General features: G+C 45.6%; 1 protein-coding gene across 2 annotated transcripts in view; it reads left to right on the top strand.

Moving 5' to 3' along the window:
* Positions 1–17,272, top strand: part of LOC103020194 (ubiquinol-cytochrome-c reductase complex assembly factor 1) — a 96,916-nt gene extending 79,644 nt beyond the window's left edge. For both annotated transcript variants that reach the window (XM_007193228.2, XM_007193227.3), the window contains 3 exons: positions 8,585–8,662; positions 13,686–13,799; positions 16,650–17,272. In XM_007193228.2, the coding sequence (XP_007193290.1) occupies positions 8,585–8,662; positions 13,686–13,799; positions 16,650–16,784 (327 nt within the window). In that variant the 3' untranslated portion in view covers positions 16,785–17,272. The remainder of the gene's footprint in view (positions 1–8,584; positions 8,663–13,685; positions 13,800–16,649) is intronic.
* Positions 17,273–17,580: the final 308 nt, after the last annotated feature.

Genomic DNA, 17,580 nt, shown 5'->3' with positions numbered 1-17,580 from the left:
TCAGGGAGCTTTCTTAAAATTTGTAAAAAGTACGTGGGCATCAATAATACAAGAGGTAATTATGACAGGAAATATTATATCGATTCATTCTACAGACATGTGCTGAGCAGTGTGCCACCTTTGCCCTCAAGGAGCTCACGCTCTAATGCAGTCGGGGGGGGGAGGGGGCAACCTGTAAACAGATTATTAAAATAATACAGTGCATCTTCCTGGTGGAAATATTAAAAACCATGTGAAGGAAAAAGCAGTAAGCTTTGGGGAGCTTGAAAGACTTCACAGAAAATGGAGTGATTCCTTTTCTATAAAATGACAATAACACCCCCTTTTTAGGATTATTGTGAAAATTAAAGAGATAACACATATAAAGTTTTTAATATAGTTTCTGGCACATGGTAGGCATTCAACAAATGTTAATTGTTAGCTAATGTTATTATTATGGAGAGGTTTTATTGAGTTGATGAACGACAGTATATCCATTGACTGCAAGCAACAGAGTCTGCAGCTAATTTAAGCAAACAAAGGAGTTCATTGGGGGCTAACTAAAGCTCACAGAATGGAAAGGAGAGTTTAACAGCAGGCCTCAGGAAGGAAAGAAGCTCAGGGATCCTAGTATTAGTAATAGGAATTTAGTAATCTCTTTGGGATGATCCAATTTTAGCTGTCTTTTATCTTTGGATGTTTCTACTCAGAAAGGAGTCTCATTAGATTAGCTTGGACTCTGGGCCCCTCTCTGTGATGAGGGGACATGGTTCTAGGATCAGCAGGCTACTAACTCACATGGAGTTGGAGAGGAGTAGGAAGGCTCTAAGGAAGGGATGCTGAGAGAGTGAGTGATTTTCACCTTAGACAGTATCAGAATACTTCCAAGATCTACTGATCCATTGAGGCTGATGATGTAAGCAACCAGGCCAACCCATGGAACGGCCTCTGGGTGTTTCTGTTGGCCATAGAATCGACAGTCCTGGCTTGTAACCAGTGCCAACCCAATGTGATCATTCCAATCTGACATTCTTCATTGAAATTCCTCTGGTTTCTTCATGTTTATTCTTAAGTACTGTAGCTAAAACAAAGACTCTTGACTATTACAATAATAGAGGAAGGAAAACTTTCTGAGCTTTGTATATTGCATTTCTTTTGATGTATTCAATTATGATTACCTTTTCACATTTCTCATTTATCAGCTCATGATCAGGGATTTGCTCTAGGTCTTAATTACGACCACGTAGTCAGACCCTTCCTTCATCCTGTTACTTATTTATTTATTTTGGCCTAGACATGCTACTGTGCATCTGACCTTGTTGAATCTCATCTCAGTTTCTAGGATGATTTTTCAACACTTCAGGGTCATTTCCATTTTACTTTTGTTTTCGAGCGTACTGAAATTAGCAATTTTTGCTTATGTGATTCTCCATTTCTGATATGACTCATCAGAAGCAGAAAGGTGTGACAGTGTAGAGAAGACACTAGATTGAGGTGCTAGCTGTCTGAGATAAAAGTTCCAACACTGCTAGCACACAAGCAGGGTGTGACTTTGGGGCAAGTTACTCAACATTTTTGAGCTTCTGTTTCCTTGTTTATAGAATTGGGACAACAGCGCATGAGACTTGTCCTGTGGGATGCAATCAAAAACTTTGGAAATCAGAGTAGATTAGAGCTATCTCCCTCTTAGCTGTATGTCTTGGCATGGAAGAAAATGAACTTGGCGTGATAGTTTGATCTTCCCAGGACCTTAATATACCTCATCAGCTTCTTTTCAAGGTGATTACGGGCTTACTGATATGTTTGAATGCCTTGTTAAGAGGGTAAATGACTGTAATTTCCAAGGACAGCCATCTCTTGCTTTGCTGTTTTCCAAGCCTGAGGAAAAGGCTCCTGTGCTTTGTAACCATTTAGAAATTAAGGTTGAGAAAGTTACAACCACGTACCTTGTTTTTCAGGACCTTATCAAGCTATGCAGATCTCGAATATTCAGATCCCAAGCAATAAAACTGGGACTTTCAAAACACATAAATAAATAAATAATAAGGAAAAGTATTTTTAAAGGCCTTTCAATGTAACAAGCCTCTCTGGTGCATTAAAAGTTTGAAGTGATTTATTAAAATGAGATGTAAGGATTATCTCATGCCTTGTTTAGGTTGGCTTTTCATCACAGCTGGAACATGCTATACTCATATGTTCACATCATTTTCTAAAAAAAGGAAAAGAAATTGTCCATCTTTTCATATTTTATTATTTTTCCTTTTCTTTCTTCTTGGTGTTAACACAGTTTTCTCTGGACCTACCAAATGCACACGCACGCACACAGAGAGTTTTATTTGTTGTATTTTGTGATCATTGCTGAAGGATCCTCAGTAGGTCTTTTAGTCATAATGCGAGTGAGTTACATGCACACATGTGTATTTGGTCTCTCCATGTGCCCTTCTCTCTTTCTATCTACTTTCACCCGTTTCTGTGTATTTCATATAATGTTGCACAGTGAACTCATTTCTAACATTAAACTTAAATAGACTGGCTGATGTTCAGTGCACACTATTTATTGCCATGCATGCAGTGACTGTAGCCCATGGTGCTGACATTGCAAAGTGTTGCTGATGTCATTACTAACCCCTAGAAAGACAACTAAAACCTGACCTGCCATCTTTTGTGCTGCGTTGTAGCCCTATGGTGAATTTGATATATTCCTTAGGCTTCAGTCAGCAACTCTAGGCACGCTTTATCATTCACTCATTGCAACAAATCCTTATTAGCCTGCTACTGTTAGCAGCTTTGCCTCAGTAGCCTTAAAGTTTATTCTTATCTTCATTCTCATCAATTCTTGTGTTACCCATACCAACCTTCTTCCATTCTTCCCTCCTACACCATAATTATACTTTGTTCCCTCCAGTTTACTCAGGAGTGGGGCTTAGCTTATGCTAGAAATGTATGACGTATTAGTAATTGGCCACTGATCACCCATCTTGTAGCCCATCTCTAGCTACCATTGTGATCGGGAATATCTGCGTTGTGTTTACCCAAGACCATAGTAGCATTCGCCCAGCCTCTACAGGTAACCTGAGGTATAGGGCATATGAAAGGGCAGCCATATTATTTATGGTGTTTGTTCCAACATAGATAAGCAATGGAATTGAACTGCTCTGTATTCTAATCTTGACCCACTGTTTCCTAGCTGTATAACCTTAACCTTCCCAAACACCAGTTTCCTCTTCTCTAAGGTGGGGACAGTAATAGCACCTATTTCAGAGAGTCACTGGGAAGGATTAAGTGAGCTCATATGTATAAAGCTCTTAGCGTAGTTCTTGGCACATGGTAAACAGTGAATTATGGGAACTGTTTCTGAGACACTTTTGTAGACTGGGGAGAGAGGAGACTTTTCAGAAGATATAATTTGTAAGTTATGTCTTAGAGGATAAGAAGGAGTTAGCATCCCAGTGGATAAAGAAGGGAGAAGGATTCCTGGCAGCAGTGTGCTTGAGAGCTATAAGAGAGCATGACATGTTTGTGGAAATTGCACATAGTTTACTCTGACTGAGGGTGAGATAAAAGTGGGGAGGTGGGAGGAGGTGAGGCAGGAAAGATGACCAAGAACAGATCATGAAAAACCTTACAGAGCTCACAGAGGAGTTTAAACTTGATCCTCCGTCAGGCCCTCCGTCCACATACTCTGGTTCCTCTGTTAAGCAGTCACATAAATGTCTTTAAGAGCAGCAACAGGGAAAAGGGGAAAGAGGGCAGCGAATTGGCCTCAAATGAACTGGCATCTCTTTAAAGCAAATACTCCTCCTTGAGAATACTACATTAATTAAACATGTGCCTTGCAAGATTCATTATTGCTTTACTTGTGTTCCCCGTTGGTTGTCTCATTCATTAATCTGCTGATTAGTAACCCTGAACTCTTGTATGCCCCCCTCCCTGACCATTTTTGCATTCCCTTTTTAATATACTGTGCTGTTCCCCCTGGGATGTAAACTCCAGGACCTGTCCCTGGCCTGCTCATGTTTGTTTTCTTTGCCCCTTGTGCCTGCCTCTGCTATAACATCTGTAGTATGTGTTAAGTAATCCTTAAGGTAACATTTTTATTATGTAATAAAAAGTGCATGGCAAATATATTATAACTTGTGGACTTTGTTTAAAAATGAACGGATAATTTATTGAGTGTGCCACATGAGCCTTGCTCCCCTCCCCATTTCGGCCGAGACTTGCTGCTCGTTTAGCCTCGCCTCCTATTGAGTGCTCCCACCCTGTGACATGCTAGGAAAGCAGACCCATGGTTGGCTAGAAATGACATCATAGTTTATGTACTCAATAAAAATTTAATTAAGTCATTACAGGAATTGCAGTCATCATTTAACCCTCTGATTTCTTCTGTTTAGTTTATTATTAAACATTCAGTAATACCAGTCACCAACTCCTGATGGCTTATAAATATCTGCATGAATTTTAATAGCTTAAATAAATGGGAAAATATGAGTAACTGATATAAAAGGAAACTTTTCCTTGTGGTGGTGCTACATGTATGGGTTTTGTTTTGTTTTTAATAGAGTTTATTTATTTATTTATTTATGGCTGCGTTGGGTTGCTGTGCATGGGCTTTCTCTAGTTGCGGCGAGTGGGGGCTACTCTTTGTTGCGGTGCGAGGGCTTCTCATTGCGATGGCTTCTCTTGTTGCGGAGCACAGGCTCTAGGCACACAGGCTTCAGTAGTTGTGGCTCGCGGGCTCTAGAGCGCAGGCTCAGAAGTTGTGGCGCACGGGCTTAGTTGCTCTGCGGCATGTGGGATCTTCCTGGACCAGGGCTCGAACCCGTGTGCCCTGCGTTGGCAGGCGGACTCTTAACCACTGCGCCACCAGGGAAACCCCTTATGTATGGGTTTTTTTGTTGTTGTTGTTTTGATTTTTGGTTTTTTAAAAAATTTTATTTATTTATATTTTTGGCTGTGTTGGGTCTTCGTTTCTGTGCGAGGGCTTTCTCTAGTTGCGGCAAGCGGAGGCCACTCTTCATCGCGGTGCATGGGCCTCTCACTATCGCAGCCTCTCTTGTTGCGGAGCCCAGGCTCCAGACGCGCAGGCTCAGTAGTTGTGGCTCACGGGCCTAGTTGCTCCGCGGCATGTGGGATCTTCCCAGACCAGGGCTCGAACCCATGTCCCCTGCATTGGCAGGCAGATTCTCAACCACTGCGCCACCAGGGAAGCCCTATGTATGGGTTTTTAATAAAAAGCAAAGCATTATGGAAAGGATAAGAGCTGAATAAGAGAACAACCCAATGCTAACTGGGGAGAGTTTCTCATCCGGTTTGTCCATCTGTGTATTCATGGGCAGGGTGCTCCATATGGAATTATCTGGCAGTGAGGACACAGAACCTGCGCACCAGCAAACACAAGCTTAAGTGAGGGAATAAGATCACAACAGAGGTTCACCAGAGGGAATATCCAGCTCCCCTTGGCTGCTGGGCTGGCTAGAAGGGCCCTTCAGGGCGAGTCCAGTAGTTAAGGAAGCTGCTCTCACTTACCCTCACCTGTTGCCTGCAGATCATGTGTCTGCACTGATGGAGCTTCCACCCTCTTCCAGGAAGGGCCCTTTTCATGATCTAATCCAGCCTGGGTGATGATATCTGAAAACCATTTCTAGCGGTGGCAGCTTGCCATCTCTCAGCTAGAGGTGAGGGGGAGAGGCAGCTTACAGGTCACTGAAGTTAGAATATAGGACCAGGAGGCAGAGGATCCTTGCTAATAAGGAATTCTACTCCTGCTCTCCATTCTTTCTGGGCAATAGCCAGCCAGAATGCAGGTGCATCCCAAGAGGAGAAAGTATGTTTGTATGTAAATGAGCCTTGTTGGAAAGCCGGAATTGAAATTTGCAGATTAATGTGTTGGTGATCTTTGGAAATGCCCTGCAGATGGTCAAATAGGGAAAGCATTCATCCAGAAACCAGGTTCTTGTGACCTGGAGAACAAGTCCCTTCCCCTTTTGGGTCTCAGTTTACCATTTCCTCAAAGGGATGAGCTAGGTGATCTCTGAGGGCCCTTCCAGCTCTAAAGCTTACTGGCTTGTATAAGCCAGCTCTGCTGAGCAGGTTCAGTGAATGCTTACCTCTGAGAGATGCTGCCTTTGTGCTTGACTTCTCTGACATTGTCCTTTTGTGGCTCTGGTTCTTCTTGCACAGTTAGGAGAACGACTAGTATGGGAGTAGGGAGAGCCCCAAGATGGGCATCAACAGATCTGGATTGTAGTCCCATCCTCTCATTACAGAAGGAATTAACTCTGGCTCTGGCTTGTTCCTTGACTCTTCTTTTACCTTAGCCCATTCTGAAAGATGGTGCAGTAAGAAGTTCGGCAGTTCTGAAATTTCAGAAACATGGAAGGTAGTCAGCAGTAAAAAAAGGAAACAAACAAAAGGATATTATTGGATAGAACACACTATGTGTGGTACTCAGGCCTTGTGAGGATTCAGTCATCAGCATGCCAGTCTTAAACCCTGCTCTGACCAGGCCCTGGCCTAGGTGTCAGGGGTGCTGAGATTCATCAGACAGAGTTTCTTATGACCTTTGAGCAGCTCACAAACTAGTGGGAGAGACAGGTACAAAAGCAACTCTAAACTGTGTTGTGTGCCCAGGAGAAGTGTAGACAGAAAGCTCTGGGAACACAGAGGATGGATGGCTGTTTTGGCCTAGGGTGAAGGTGGGGTGGGAAAGGTCATGGATTACACAAGCAGCTGCATCCAATCTCACATTTTCCAGTCTTGAGCTTCACAGTTCTCTTTCGCTTTTTGAAAATTGTCCATGACTATAAAGTATTGGAGCTGGTTTTAGTTTTATATAAACAAACCAGAAGGTATTACTCATAATTCCTTGCATTTGCAGAGCACTTTGCAGCTTACCAAGGCTTTCAGTGTACATTGTGGAGTGAATGAATGAATGAGTGAATGAAGTACATGCTAATTCATTTGCTCTACAAACCAGCCCTCTATATAGGGCATTTAAAAGACAAGGACATAGACTCAGAGTGGTTACTTGACTTGCCCAAGATCACGTCCTATGTATACAGCAGAATTATGACTTGAACCCAGTTTTCTGACTAAATCCAGATCCTTTCACTACTCCTTTCTGCCCTCCTTCAGAGACCAGTTATGAACCACAGGATGAAATCATTCAGTATTTGATTTATGATCCAAAGTAAAATTATCTTCCTGCAGGCAGGAACCTGATGGAATGTCAGGCACATGGACTTTGGATTCAGACTGACCTGGAGGATTTATCACTAATTTGCTGTGGGATCTAGAGCAAGTCACTTCACCTGTCTGAGTCTCAGTTTTCTGTGTCTTTAAAAGCATGACTATAGCATATCTGCCTCTCTGAGCCCCGGCGACAGTTAGAGGAGATGATGTCCATAAAGCATCTGGCCCATAACAGGTGCTCAGTAAATGGAGGAGATGATGGTGGACAGTGGTCATGGTTGTTAAGCACAAATCTTATTCTCCATGTAAAGTTCCAGATGACTTCGGGGTGTTTCTAAAACTTGTCAGTTTAAATAGTCAACGAGTCCTTTCTATGTATTACACATTACACCAGGTTTTCTGCTGGGATCCCAGAGAGGAATGAAATACGGTACCCTTTCCTTTCGCATATTCCCGGAGGTCAAAGTTTTATCCTATTGAAGAGATTCCGTGAACTGCACTCTAGGTTCTGAAGGCTCACTGGCTATTCTCTGAGAGGAGTTCTACCTGAGTCTCCACGGTCTCACTGGCATTGCATTTCTAAGACAGTCCATTCACATTAACAGTCTTACTTCTGCAGCCCGTCTTATTCTCCCCTCCTGTCCACAGCCTCAGGGGCCCACCTTTCTCCTCAGCATCTCACTCACAGCCCTGCCTCTCTTCCTCCTCTTCCCACCTCTGACCACTTCCTTCTTTTGTCCTTTCACTACAACAAGCTCCTTTGAGTAACCCTTAAGACATTTCCTAACCTGGTCCCAACCTACCTTTCCAGTGTTCCTGCCCATTCGCCCTCCCTGGCACTCCCCATTTTCTTTCCTGCCCCTGCACTTTGTACAGCTTATTCCCTATGTCTAGAATGTCCTCTTTCCTCCCCCCAACCCTCTCTTGTCAGACTCCTCCTCCTCTGAGATCCACTTAAACATTACCTCCTAGAGAATTCTTCCCAGCCTCACCAAGTGAGTGGAGACCATTGTACTAAAATGTATTTATCACTCACCACCTTTGGGATAGAATATGAGGCAGTACATTGCAGTGTGATTATTTTCTACATGTCTGTTTTTACTAGACTGTGTGCTCCTCCAGTCAAGAAACGTTTCTCTTAATTTGTGTTCATAGTATCTAGCACAAAGTCCGACGCGTAGTTGGGGCTCAGTTCATAAAACTGAGTTACTGCTTTGTATAATTTGGGACCAGAATCTAAAAGAAGCTGTCAAATTGGGGAGAGTCCTGACAGATCAGGGAAATGAGGATGGACAGGCAGTTTGACCTGTTAGGGGCCCTCTCTCTCTGTTCTGCTAAGTTAAGAGCCAAAAATCATACTTTTTGGTTTTTTCCTTTCTTTCATACTTTTGTTTTTGCCATTTTGTTTCTGTAGGTTAATTCCTATATCCTGAAGAAGAACATGATGCTTATGACAAATAATTTCTATGTGGCAATCTTGGGATATGATGAGGTAAGCTTATTTACCAAGCCTTAGGCAGAACAATGGCCTCCCCCAACAAAGGCATTTGATGAGAGCCTCTGAGAGAAGCTTCAGGGGCCACCATCACTGCCTGCCATTATGGCTTAGTATTTTACTGTTTCCTCACCTTCACTGACTCAGCAACTAGAATGAGTGTGCCCAGCAGTTTGCCTAGTACTTGAGAAAGAAAGCACTATGTAATATGGTCAGATCATTCAACTAGTCTGCATTTATTGAGTGCCTGTGGAGTGCTGGATGGAGGGACAAAGGCAAATCAGTCACAGTCTCAGCCCCAGATGCGTTCAGAGAGAGGAAGACATGCACACATCAACATCACGGTCAAATCACACACTTTTTTGGGGGGTTTAATTATAAAAGCAATACATACTCATTTAAAAAATTCATAAAACTGTGCATAAATGGTTGAAATAAAAAATGAAAGGGCCCTTTCCTCTCCTGCCCAATTCTCTGTCCCAGAGGAAAACTTTGTTAATAGTTTATTGGGTGTCCTTATAAGTGTTACCCGTGCATACACAAGCACCTATGTATTTATTTTCTTCATGCAAATGTAAGTTACACTGCATATACTACTATTCTGCAACTTGCTTTTTTCACTGAGCAATATATCTTGGGTATCCTTCTACATGAGAACATTTAGATCTATCTCATTTTTTATTGTAAAATTTACATAACATAAAATTTACCATTTTTAAGTGTACATTTTAGTGGCATTAAGTACATTCACATTGTTGAGCAGCCATCACCACCATCCATCTCCAGGACTTTTCCTGATCTTCCCAAATTGAAACTCTGTACCTGTTAAACACTATTCTCCTATTCTCTCCTCCCCCCAGCCCCTGGGAACCACTCTTCTGCTTTCTGTCTCTATGGTTTTGACTACTCTAAGTACCTCGTATAAGTGGAGTCATACAGTTTTTGTTCTTTTCTGATTGGCTTATTTCACTTAGCATAATGTCTTCAAGATTCATCCATGTTGTGGCATCTCTCTCATCTGTTTCTCCTCAACTGTTATAGAAATTTCAGACACCTGGAAAAGGCAAAAGAATGGTGTAATGAACCTGTATGCATACCACCAGGATTCATCATACCTCATCTTTTTAACAAACCATGTGCTTTTATGTTCATTTTGTGGTTACCTTCAGATTTAATGTAAGCATCACCCCTTCTGGGACACAGGCCCAAGAACTTTCCCCAGGCTCAACGGCTTCTGCCCTTCCTGGCCTCCACAGCACTTGCTGCATTAGCATTAACTGTCACCCCACTGGGTGAGGATCTCTCCTGTGTAGTTGCAGTGTCTACTCTGTGTTTCTGTTGCCTGGCTGGCATGGTGCTTGGCACATGGCAGGTGAAGAGTGAAGAAGGGAAGAAATGCATAAAGGATGAAAGTAAGAAACTAGAGTTCAGGCTGGAGGAAATGTTATCACCCTGAAGATAATAATTAAAGCCAGGACATGAGCTTACAAAAAAATTTAGTTAAATGATTTGCTTAGGGTCATAGCACTAGTTAAAATTGAGGTTTCCCAATTCCCAGTCTACTAAATATCCTCAGTTATAAGAGAGCAATTAAGACTGCATACTGCATACATCATTAATTCAATATGAGCTTTGTGGGATGGGAATTGAGAAACACTGCTTAAATCTATGCATCAGTTGTTAAATTAGATACATTCTGATTTCAGAAACCTTACAGTATATAAAAGAATGAGGCTTATAATTGAAGAAATATAATTTTCTTTCTCTTAGCATTTGTTTGTGGTCTTTATTGCAGATGGCTCAGTTGTTTCCTTTCACCCACATTAATAAAGATGTTCTGTCCCCCCATCCCAAATCCATCTTGGCAGAGCCATCTTAGACACATGCTTGAGCGCAAGAGTCACCTGGGGTGCTTTTAAAATCTAATTATTGAGAACTGCACTAAATATTCCAATTCAATGGGAGTGGGGCCTGGTATTTCAACAAGCACACCAGGTGACTTTTCAGAGTGGGAAAGTTTGGGAAATAGACTAATTACCTGGGACACTTTAGAAATACCATTATTTGGGCCCTGTCCCTCAGAAGTTCTGGATTTAACTGTAGGTGGGCATCTGTAGTTGTAAAAGTTCCCCAAGTAATTTAAAGGTGTAATTCTGGAACAGTTTTTCTTATATTTTAGTGTGCATGCAGATCATCTGGAGTCCTAGGTAAAATTCAGATTCTGACCCAGCAGGTCTGAGGTGAGGCCTGCGATTCTGCATGGCCCACGAGCTGTAGGGGATGTGCAGCCATTCTGCAGGCCACACCGGCAGTCACAAGGTTCTAGAGCTGTGCTTTCTAGTACTAGCCACATGTGGCTGTTTTGATTTAAATTCATTAAAATTGAAAATGCAGTTCTTCAGTCACACTGGTTACATTTCAGGTGCTCAGTACTTGTGTGTGGCTAGTAGTGGCTACTGTGTTGGGCAGTGCAGCTGTAGATTGTTTCCATCATCACAGAAAGTTCGATTGGACAGTGCTGTTCTACAGCACCCTTTTCCTAGAATCTTGCTTGGATTGTGCCCCACCCCTGAACACTTTTGGAACCTTCCTGTTTTCTACTTCATTAGGTCCAAATTCCTCCATGGAACTTCCAGGCCTTCTGTGAACTGTCCCCATTTGTGACATGTCCTGTCCACCTTTATCTCCCATGGCCCTCCAGTGTGTGACCTTCTTTCTGAGTGAGACCATTTGCCTCACTGCTCCACAGATATGCCGTGTCTGATTGAGGCTGTCCTGGACAACCAGGTGTGGGGGGCAGTAGCTGAGGCTGTCCACTTTGAACCTGAGGATTTCAGGGTCTCGCACTTTGTAGGCACTCTCTCTGTAAATGTTCAGTGAACTAATATTATTCTCTCTTGCTTAGAATGTCCTGTAGCTCTCCAAATAGTCTCCATTCTTAAGGCCCCCTTCTCCACAGAGCTTTCCCTGACCTCTCTAGGTCTGTGTTTTTTTACCCTGAATTTCAATATCCATCCATCCATTTAACAGGTATTTATTAAGTGCCTACCATGTGTGATGCACTGGGGATATGCTGGTAAATAAAACAAACATGGTCTGATTCTTTCCCACCAGAGCTTATCTCTTAATGGAGAGACAAGCGGTAAATAAGTAAACAAGCAAATAAATATCTAATTACAAATAGAGCACAGTGATAGAGAATAACGGGGTGGGTGTACTTAGTGTGGACTGGGAAGGTCTCTGAGGAGTTTTCATAGAAGCTAAGACTGAAGATTGAGGAACCAACCATGTCTTGACTATTCCTCAGAGTCTCCTGTACAGATTAGCATTTGTTCATTCTCCAGGATTTAATTCTGTGCTGCTGTTTGATGTGCTCTAGCTTTGTCCCTTCAACTAGATTGCAAGCGGCTTGTGAGCTGTGACCGTATCACTGTGACTCTGTGTTCTTACCATCATGCTAAGCATGTAGTGGTGTCAGATCAGCCCTCACTGAGTGAGGCTCTACCACTTTAAACTCTTAACTATAACCAGGGTCCTCCAGGGCCAGGACAGTCCCTTTGGCTGCCTCTCGGTTACTCTAGACCTAGGTGTCTCAATTTCCTGAAGGATGCTTTTTTTGTAGCGTGAGGGAAAACAAGTAGGCGTCCCAGTAGATTGTGGGAAAATTGCTATGCAAACTGATTTTTGCCTCCTAGGCACCCCTTTTTCTTTCCCACTTCCTCTCTCAGACCAGTTTGTTTTCACTGACTTACTAGAAGTGTGGTGGAAAGAAGGCAGCAGTTGGGTTCGTTGATTTATTCAGCCATTTGTGTTGCACTCCCACTCTGTGCCAGGTACCGCATCCTGACTAGAGCCAGTCAGCGCCATCCCTTGACCTCACCAGTGCATTCTGTTTCCAAACCTACCACCAGTTAGCTAGAGAAGCTCTAAGCCTCAGTGTACTTACCTTTACAACGAGGGTAATAGCATCTGTTCTTCCTGGCATACCTCGCCATCGGAGCCAGGTGTGTGAAGGAGCTCTGACAGTCTGGAACAGTCAGGTTGCTATCATTGTTAATCGGAGTTCTGAGTCATCCTTTTCCTTCTGACTGATTATGGACTTGGCCCTTCCCAGCCGTCTCACCCATCGCCAAGGCTGCCTGTTTGCGGCAGGCCGTGGCTCCCGGGGCTTTTGCTGTCCTGCGCTCTGGGCTCATTTTCTAAGTCCTTATAACACTCACTCCCACTCCTGTTACCTCTCGTGTAGCATACGTGAGTCGCTGCCAGCAGCACTCCGGCATGTGCCCAGGGCACTTCAGACACAGGCAGGCTGTTGTGTTAGCAAACAGCTTGGAGAGCAGTGATGTGCTTGAGCTTGTCCTTGGCTCCTGTCCCCATCTGCCGGAAGAAGCTGGTTTTCCCGACTCAGCCATTGTGCCAGGACAGTCTCTTGGAATTGTAGGGGTGTTTAGCCGGGGGCATTTGGGACAGGTGGATGGTTTTTCCACCAAACTGTCAGTACCCCATACTGGACATGGCCCTTCCTGGCAGCAGGCCTAAAGCCAGACCTCATGTACTGCAGTGCCTCGGGGGCCAGACCACAGCATGACATCGAATAAGTGATCCTGGCTCTTTGTGTAATGCTTTACCACTTACAGAGCCTTTCATGGCCATTGTCTCTTAATTCTCACAACTCTGTGGGATAGGTTTTATTTTGCTTGTTTAGGTTGTGAGAAACTGAGGCTCAGGAAGGGCTAGTGGCTTTCCAAAGGCCACATAGCTATCAAGTGACAGAGCTGCCATTTGAACTCAGGTGGTCTGATCCCCAGATCTCACTGTTGTTTCAACTGTATTCACAGCTGCATGCCAAAACAAGCTCCTAATCTTTGTACCTAACATATTACACTTAACAAAACACCTTTACGTTATCTCTTATAATTCAAAGGTGCTGTAAGTAGGGCAGCGTGTTCACAGTATCCCCAGCTTTTGTGTCCTGGCTCTGCCATATGCCCCAGAAGAACACTTGTGCTGTGTATTCTAGGGGGTCCTTTCAGATGATCGTGGGCTGGCTGCTGCCCTCTGGAGAACCTTCTTCAACCAGAAATGTGAAGACCCTCGACAACTTGAATTGTTGGTGGAGTATGTGAGGAAACAGGTGAGCAGTCCTTCCCCTCCCCTCCAGAGCCTCCTGGACAACAGGTCCTTCCTGAGGTTTGTGGATGCTGGACTTTCAGAGGATCATGAGAGGTTGAGTTCCCAGAGTCCAGTCTGAGGGAATTCTGACCAGATCATGTCAGCAGTGGGCACTGATCAAGAACACCTTCTGTGGATCCAGCCATGAGCCAGGTCAGGGGTCACGGAGTAGGAATAGAAGAATAAAGGGCACCGAGAAGTCTGCTGCTTTTATAAACCTGTTGTCTTTCATTCACTGCACATTCGACTGTCTGCTGTGTGTGCAGTGCTATACTGATCCTGGGCACACGCAGTCCTCCTGTAAGATAGCAGCACGGGGTGCAGTGAAGCTCCCCTTAGGTACCCACCCAGGATTCATGTTTCCAGCTCCTGGCTTCCAACAGGATTGGGCTCCAGGCAGCATTCCACAACATCCTGTAAGCCTCTTCCCACTGGGTGCTATCTGTCATCAAGCAGAGTCCCCCTGCTTCATTCCTCACCCCTCTGGCTGCCCAGGGCTCCCTGACACCAAAGCGTCTAAGAGAAAGCTCCAGGGTGAGGACTGCTTAACTACATAGTTTTCCTTGAGCCCAGGAAGAATTCACTCCTGTTCTCTCTGCCCCTGGATCCTGTATTGATGGGAAATCCATACATTATAGATGAGGGAGCTGAGTGGCAGGGAAGAGGCACATATAGGCGTTCCCAGGGTCTCCCGGTGAGTCAGGCTGTGCAGCTGGTCTAGAGCCCCCAGCTGGGTGATTCATGCAGCCACTAGAGGCCTCAGCTGCTCCAGACCGCTCATCAGCTCAGGCTGTCCCATGAGTCACACCTTTGCTTCACGGGCCTGGCCCCTGGAGCCAAAGGGGCCTCACCTCACAGTTATTCTCTTATTCACCTGTGTCCACGCCCTTCAAGCCTCCAACAGCCAGGAGGGGAAGGCCAGGCTCTGGCTCCAAGGAGAAGACAGGGCCAGCAGGCCCAGCTGGTTGATTACTGGAAAACTACATACTAAGGCTCTTCAGAGGGTAGAGAACCCCAGAAGCCAGGACTGCTGTTTGACCGTTCTTCAAATCTGCCAGAGCCGGGAAGAAGGCACTGTGGCCAGAGGACCCCACCCACAGAGAATTCTGAGACTCACACTGTTGACTGGACTCGCCCTCAGACAGGAGTAGCCACTGGCAAAGCAAATGCTATGTTTTCTGAGAGACCAGCCCAACTTTTCCATCTACCGCGGTGGGCTTGTGCCAGGGGCCACAACAAGGGCACAGCTGGGACCTCTCCGAGGGCCCTGAAGGAAGGGGCTGCCACACCAATAAGAAGGCCCAGATTGCCCCAGTGAGAGGCAGGCACTAGGAAAACAGTGACGGAGCTCTTAGGGAAGCAGCGAGCTCTGATGGGGACCCAGTTCTGTCAGCAAACCTTTTGAGCACCTATTGTACCAGCCTCTCTGTTGAGAAAGCAGAAATTAGTAAGACCCAGTCCTGCCCTCGAGGATCCAGCTCATGATTTGGCAAGGAAGCCAGTCAGGCACAAGGCTAACCCTGGAATAAGTCAGTCTGCAATGTATACAGGCAGGAGCAGAGTCTATGAAAGGCTAAAGAAAGGAGGGACTAAGTCTGACCGAGTGGATCGGGGAAGGCCAGGAGGCTAGTCCTGGGCCTTGATGCCAGTTGGTCTGGTAGATGTCCTGAGACCCAGTCAGAGATCATGCTGAGATTTTCAACCCAGGAGATGGGCATAGTGGTGGCATTCGGGACAGAAATGGAGTAATTGGAAAGAGGAGTGGCTTTTAGGTGAGATAACAGGTCAGTTGATCTCCTTGCACTGGAGACGTGGAAATCCAGACCTGAGGTGTGTGTGAGAGACTGGGGGTGAGTGCAAGGGTCTGCAGCCTAAAAACAAAGCAGTGGGAGTGAAGGAATTCTTGGAAGAGGGAGTTGATGCAAGGCCTAAGATGAGGCCTTTGGACTCCTGCCACCTGTCCTTTCCCCCCAATTGCCTTCTCACCCTCAAGTGGAGCCTAATCTTTCTGAATCCAGTGCTGACTCCTGCTCTGATCCAGCTCTCGCCCTAGAGTTTGCCTGTGCACTTGAAAGCATTTGTCCTTATTCATCTCCTTACTAACAGGAGCCTGGGAATCCTCCCAGAGGTGGCCTTTATCGCCTAAGACTTGCCGCTCGTTAGAGCACCTGCCTCTTGCAAAACTGCCCGACCATGCCTCCCTGCAGCTGCTCCTGTTCTCCATCACAGGTGTCCCCTCTCCGCATTGTTCAGGGGGATAAACTCCCTCAATCATCCTAGAGGGGTGAAGCTGGGGCCCACTAACCATGGGGTCAGGGCCCACTAGAGCACAGTAGAAGCATACACATTTTTTTTTTTTAAGTTCCAGTGACTAGCAGTGTCCTTCACCTTGTGGAGTACACGTTACTATTATGGGCCCCTTTCTCAGACAGGGGAACTTAAATCTCAGAGAAGGGAATTGGCTCACCTTGGGTAACATCGCCACCCTGAATGGACAATCAGACACACAGTTCTTCTGGTCCACAAAGTCAGGGCTTGTGTGTCAGACATTTGTCCATTCAGAGGCACAATGCGGAATTCTCTAAAGCCTGAGAGAGCTTCCTTAGTGACTTGTTTCTTCAAACTCCCTTAAATGAAATAATCCGGGAGATCAGAGACCACTACCCCACCCCGCCCCAGGCTTGGGAGCTGGGATGGTCAGAAGCTCCTCATGCCCCCGCCCCGTTCTCTCCTTTGGGAGGCTGGTTCTTTATGCCATCTCACGTCTGTCCTGCCCTTGTCCCTTTCCTGTTTCCTGTTCTCCTGATTGCAGATACAGTACCTGGACTCCATGAACGGTGAAGATCTGCTTCTGACAGGGGAGGTGAGCTGGCGCCCTCTAGTGGAGAAGAATCCTCAGAGCATCCTGAAGCCCCATTCCCCAACTTACAACGACGAGGGTCTTTGATGGGCTGGTCCCTCCGAACAGCTGGCCAACTAGCTCTGAGAAACTGCCAGAAGAGAGGTGGCTGTTTGGCCCAGGATCCTGCAGGAAGTGGCCTGAACTGACCTTTGAACAGCATCTGTCAAATGCCTGGCCCCATTTGTGTTGATTTTCCTCTTAGTACGCCCAGGAGTCTGATTGGGTGGGGTACGGTACGGTGCTGGGAGAACCCTTAGCCCTTCTCAGGTGTCCTCTCCCTCAAGAGAAGCCCTGAGCAAGAGCTCCCCTGCACACACTCCCCAGGTCCCCTCTAGGAAACATGTGATTGACAGCTTTTCCCAAAGGCCACAGAGGGAATGGGGGTAGGTTAGAAAGGGGACACCCCCTGCCCCCCCAAGGGCCCACTGTGGCCTAGGAGCAGTTTGTAATGCTGCTGAGTCAAGACTGGTAACCACACTCTGTCCTCCAGCATTGAGCCGTGGGGTTGAGTTGGCCATTAAAAGAAACAGAGACTTCTCTCTGCCATGGCTCTTTATTCCTGGGTCTTGTAGCAACTTACCTGGGATGGTGGATGCCACGAGCTGAGGAGCACTGCCCAGCTCAGTTAGAGGCAGGGAGGGGGGAGGCTCGGGGGTCTCTGCTGCTGCTTCTGCCTCCAGTTCATGGAGATGTCGTTGTTCTGGCCAAGGTACAGCCTTCCAGGCCACGACCCTGGGGACCCAGGAGGCCTCTGTGGCCAGGGGGCTTGTCACATCCTGAGTCATTTGGAAAGAGGCCTCGAGAGAAAGGTCCCTTTGTCACACACACTCCCAGTGAACTG

This window comes from Balaenoptera acutorostrata, chromosome 15 (assembly GCF_949987535.1).
Source record: "Balaenoptera acutorostrata chromosome 15, mBalAcu1.1, whole genome shotgun sequence".
Taxonomy (NCBI): domain Eukaryota; kingdom Metazoa; phylum Chordata; class Mammalia; order Artiodactyla; family Balaenopteridae; genus Balaenoptera; species Balaenoptera acutorostrata.
The sequence above is the reverse complement of the archived record's forward strand: the minus strand, read 5'-3'. Positions and strand labels throughout refer to the sequence as shown.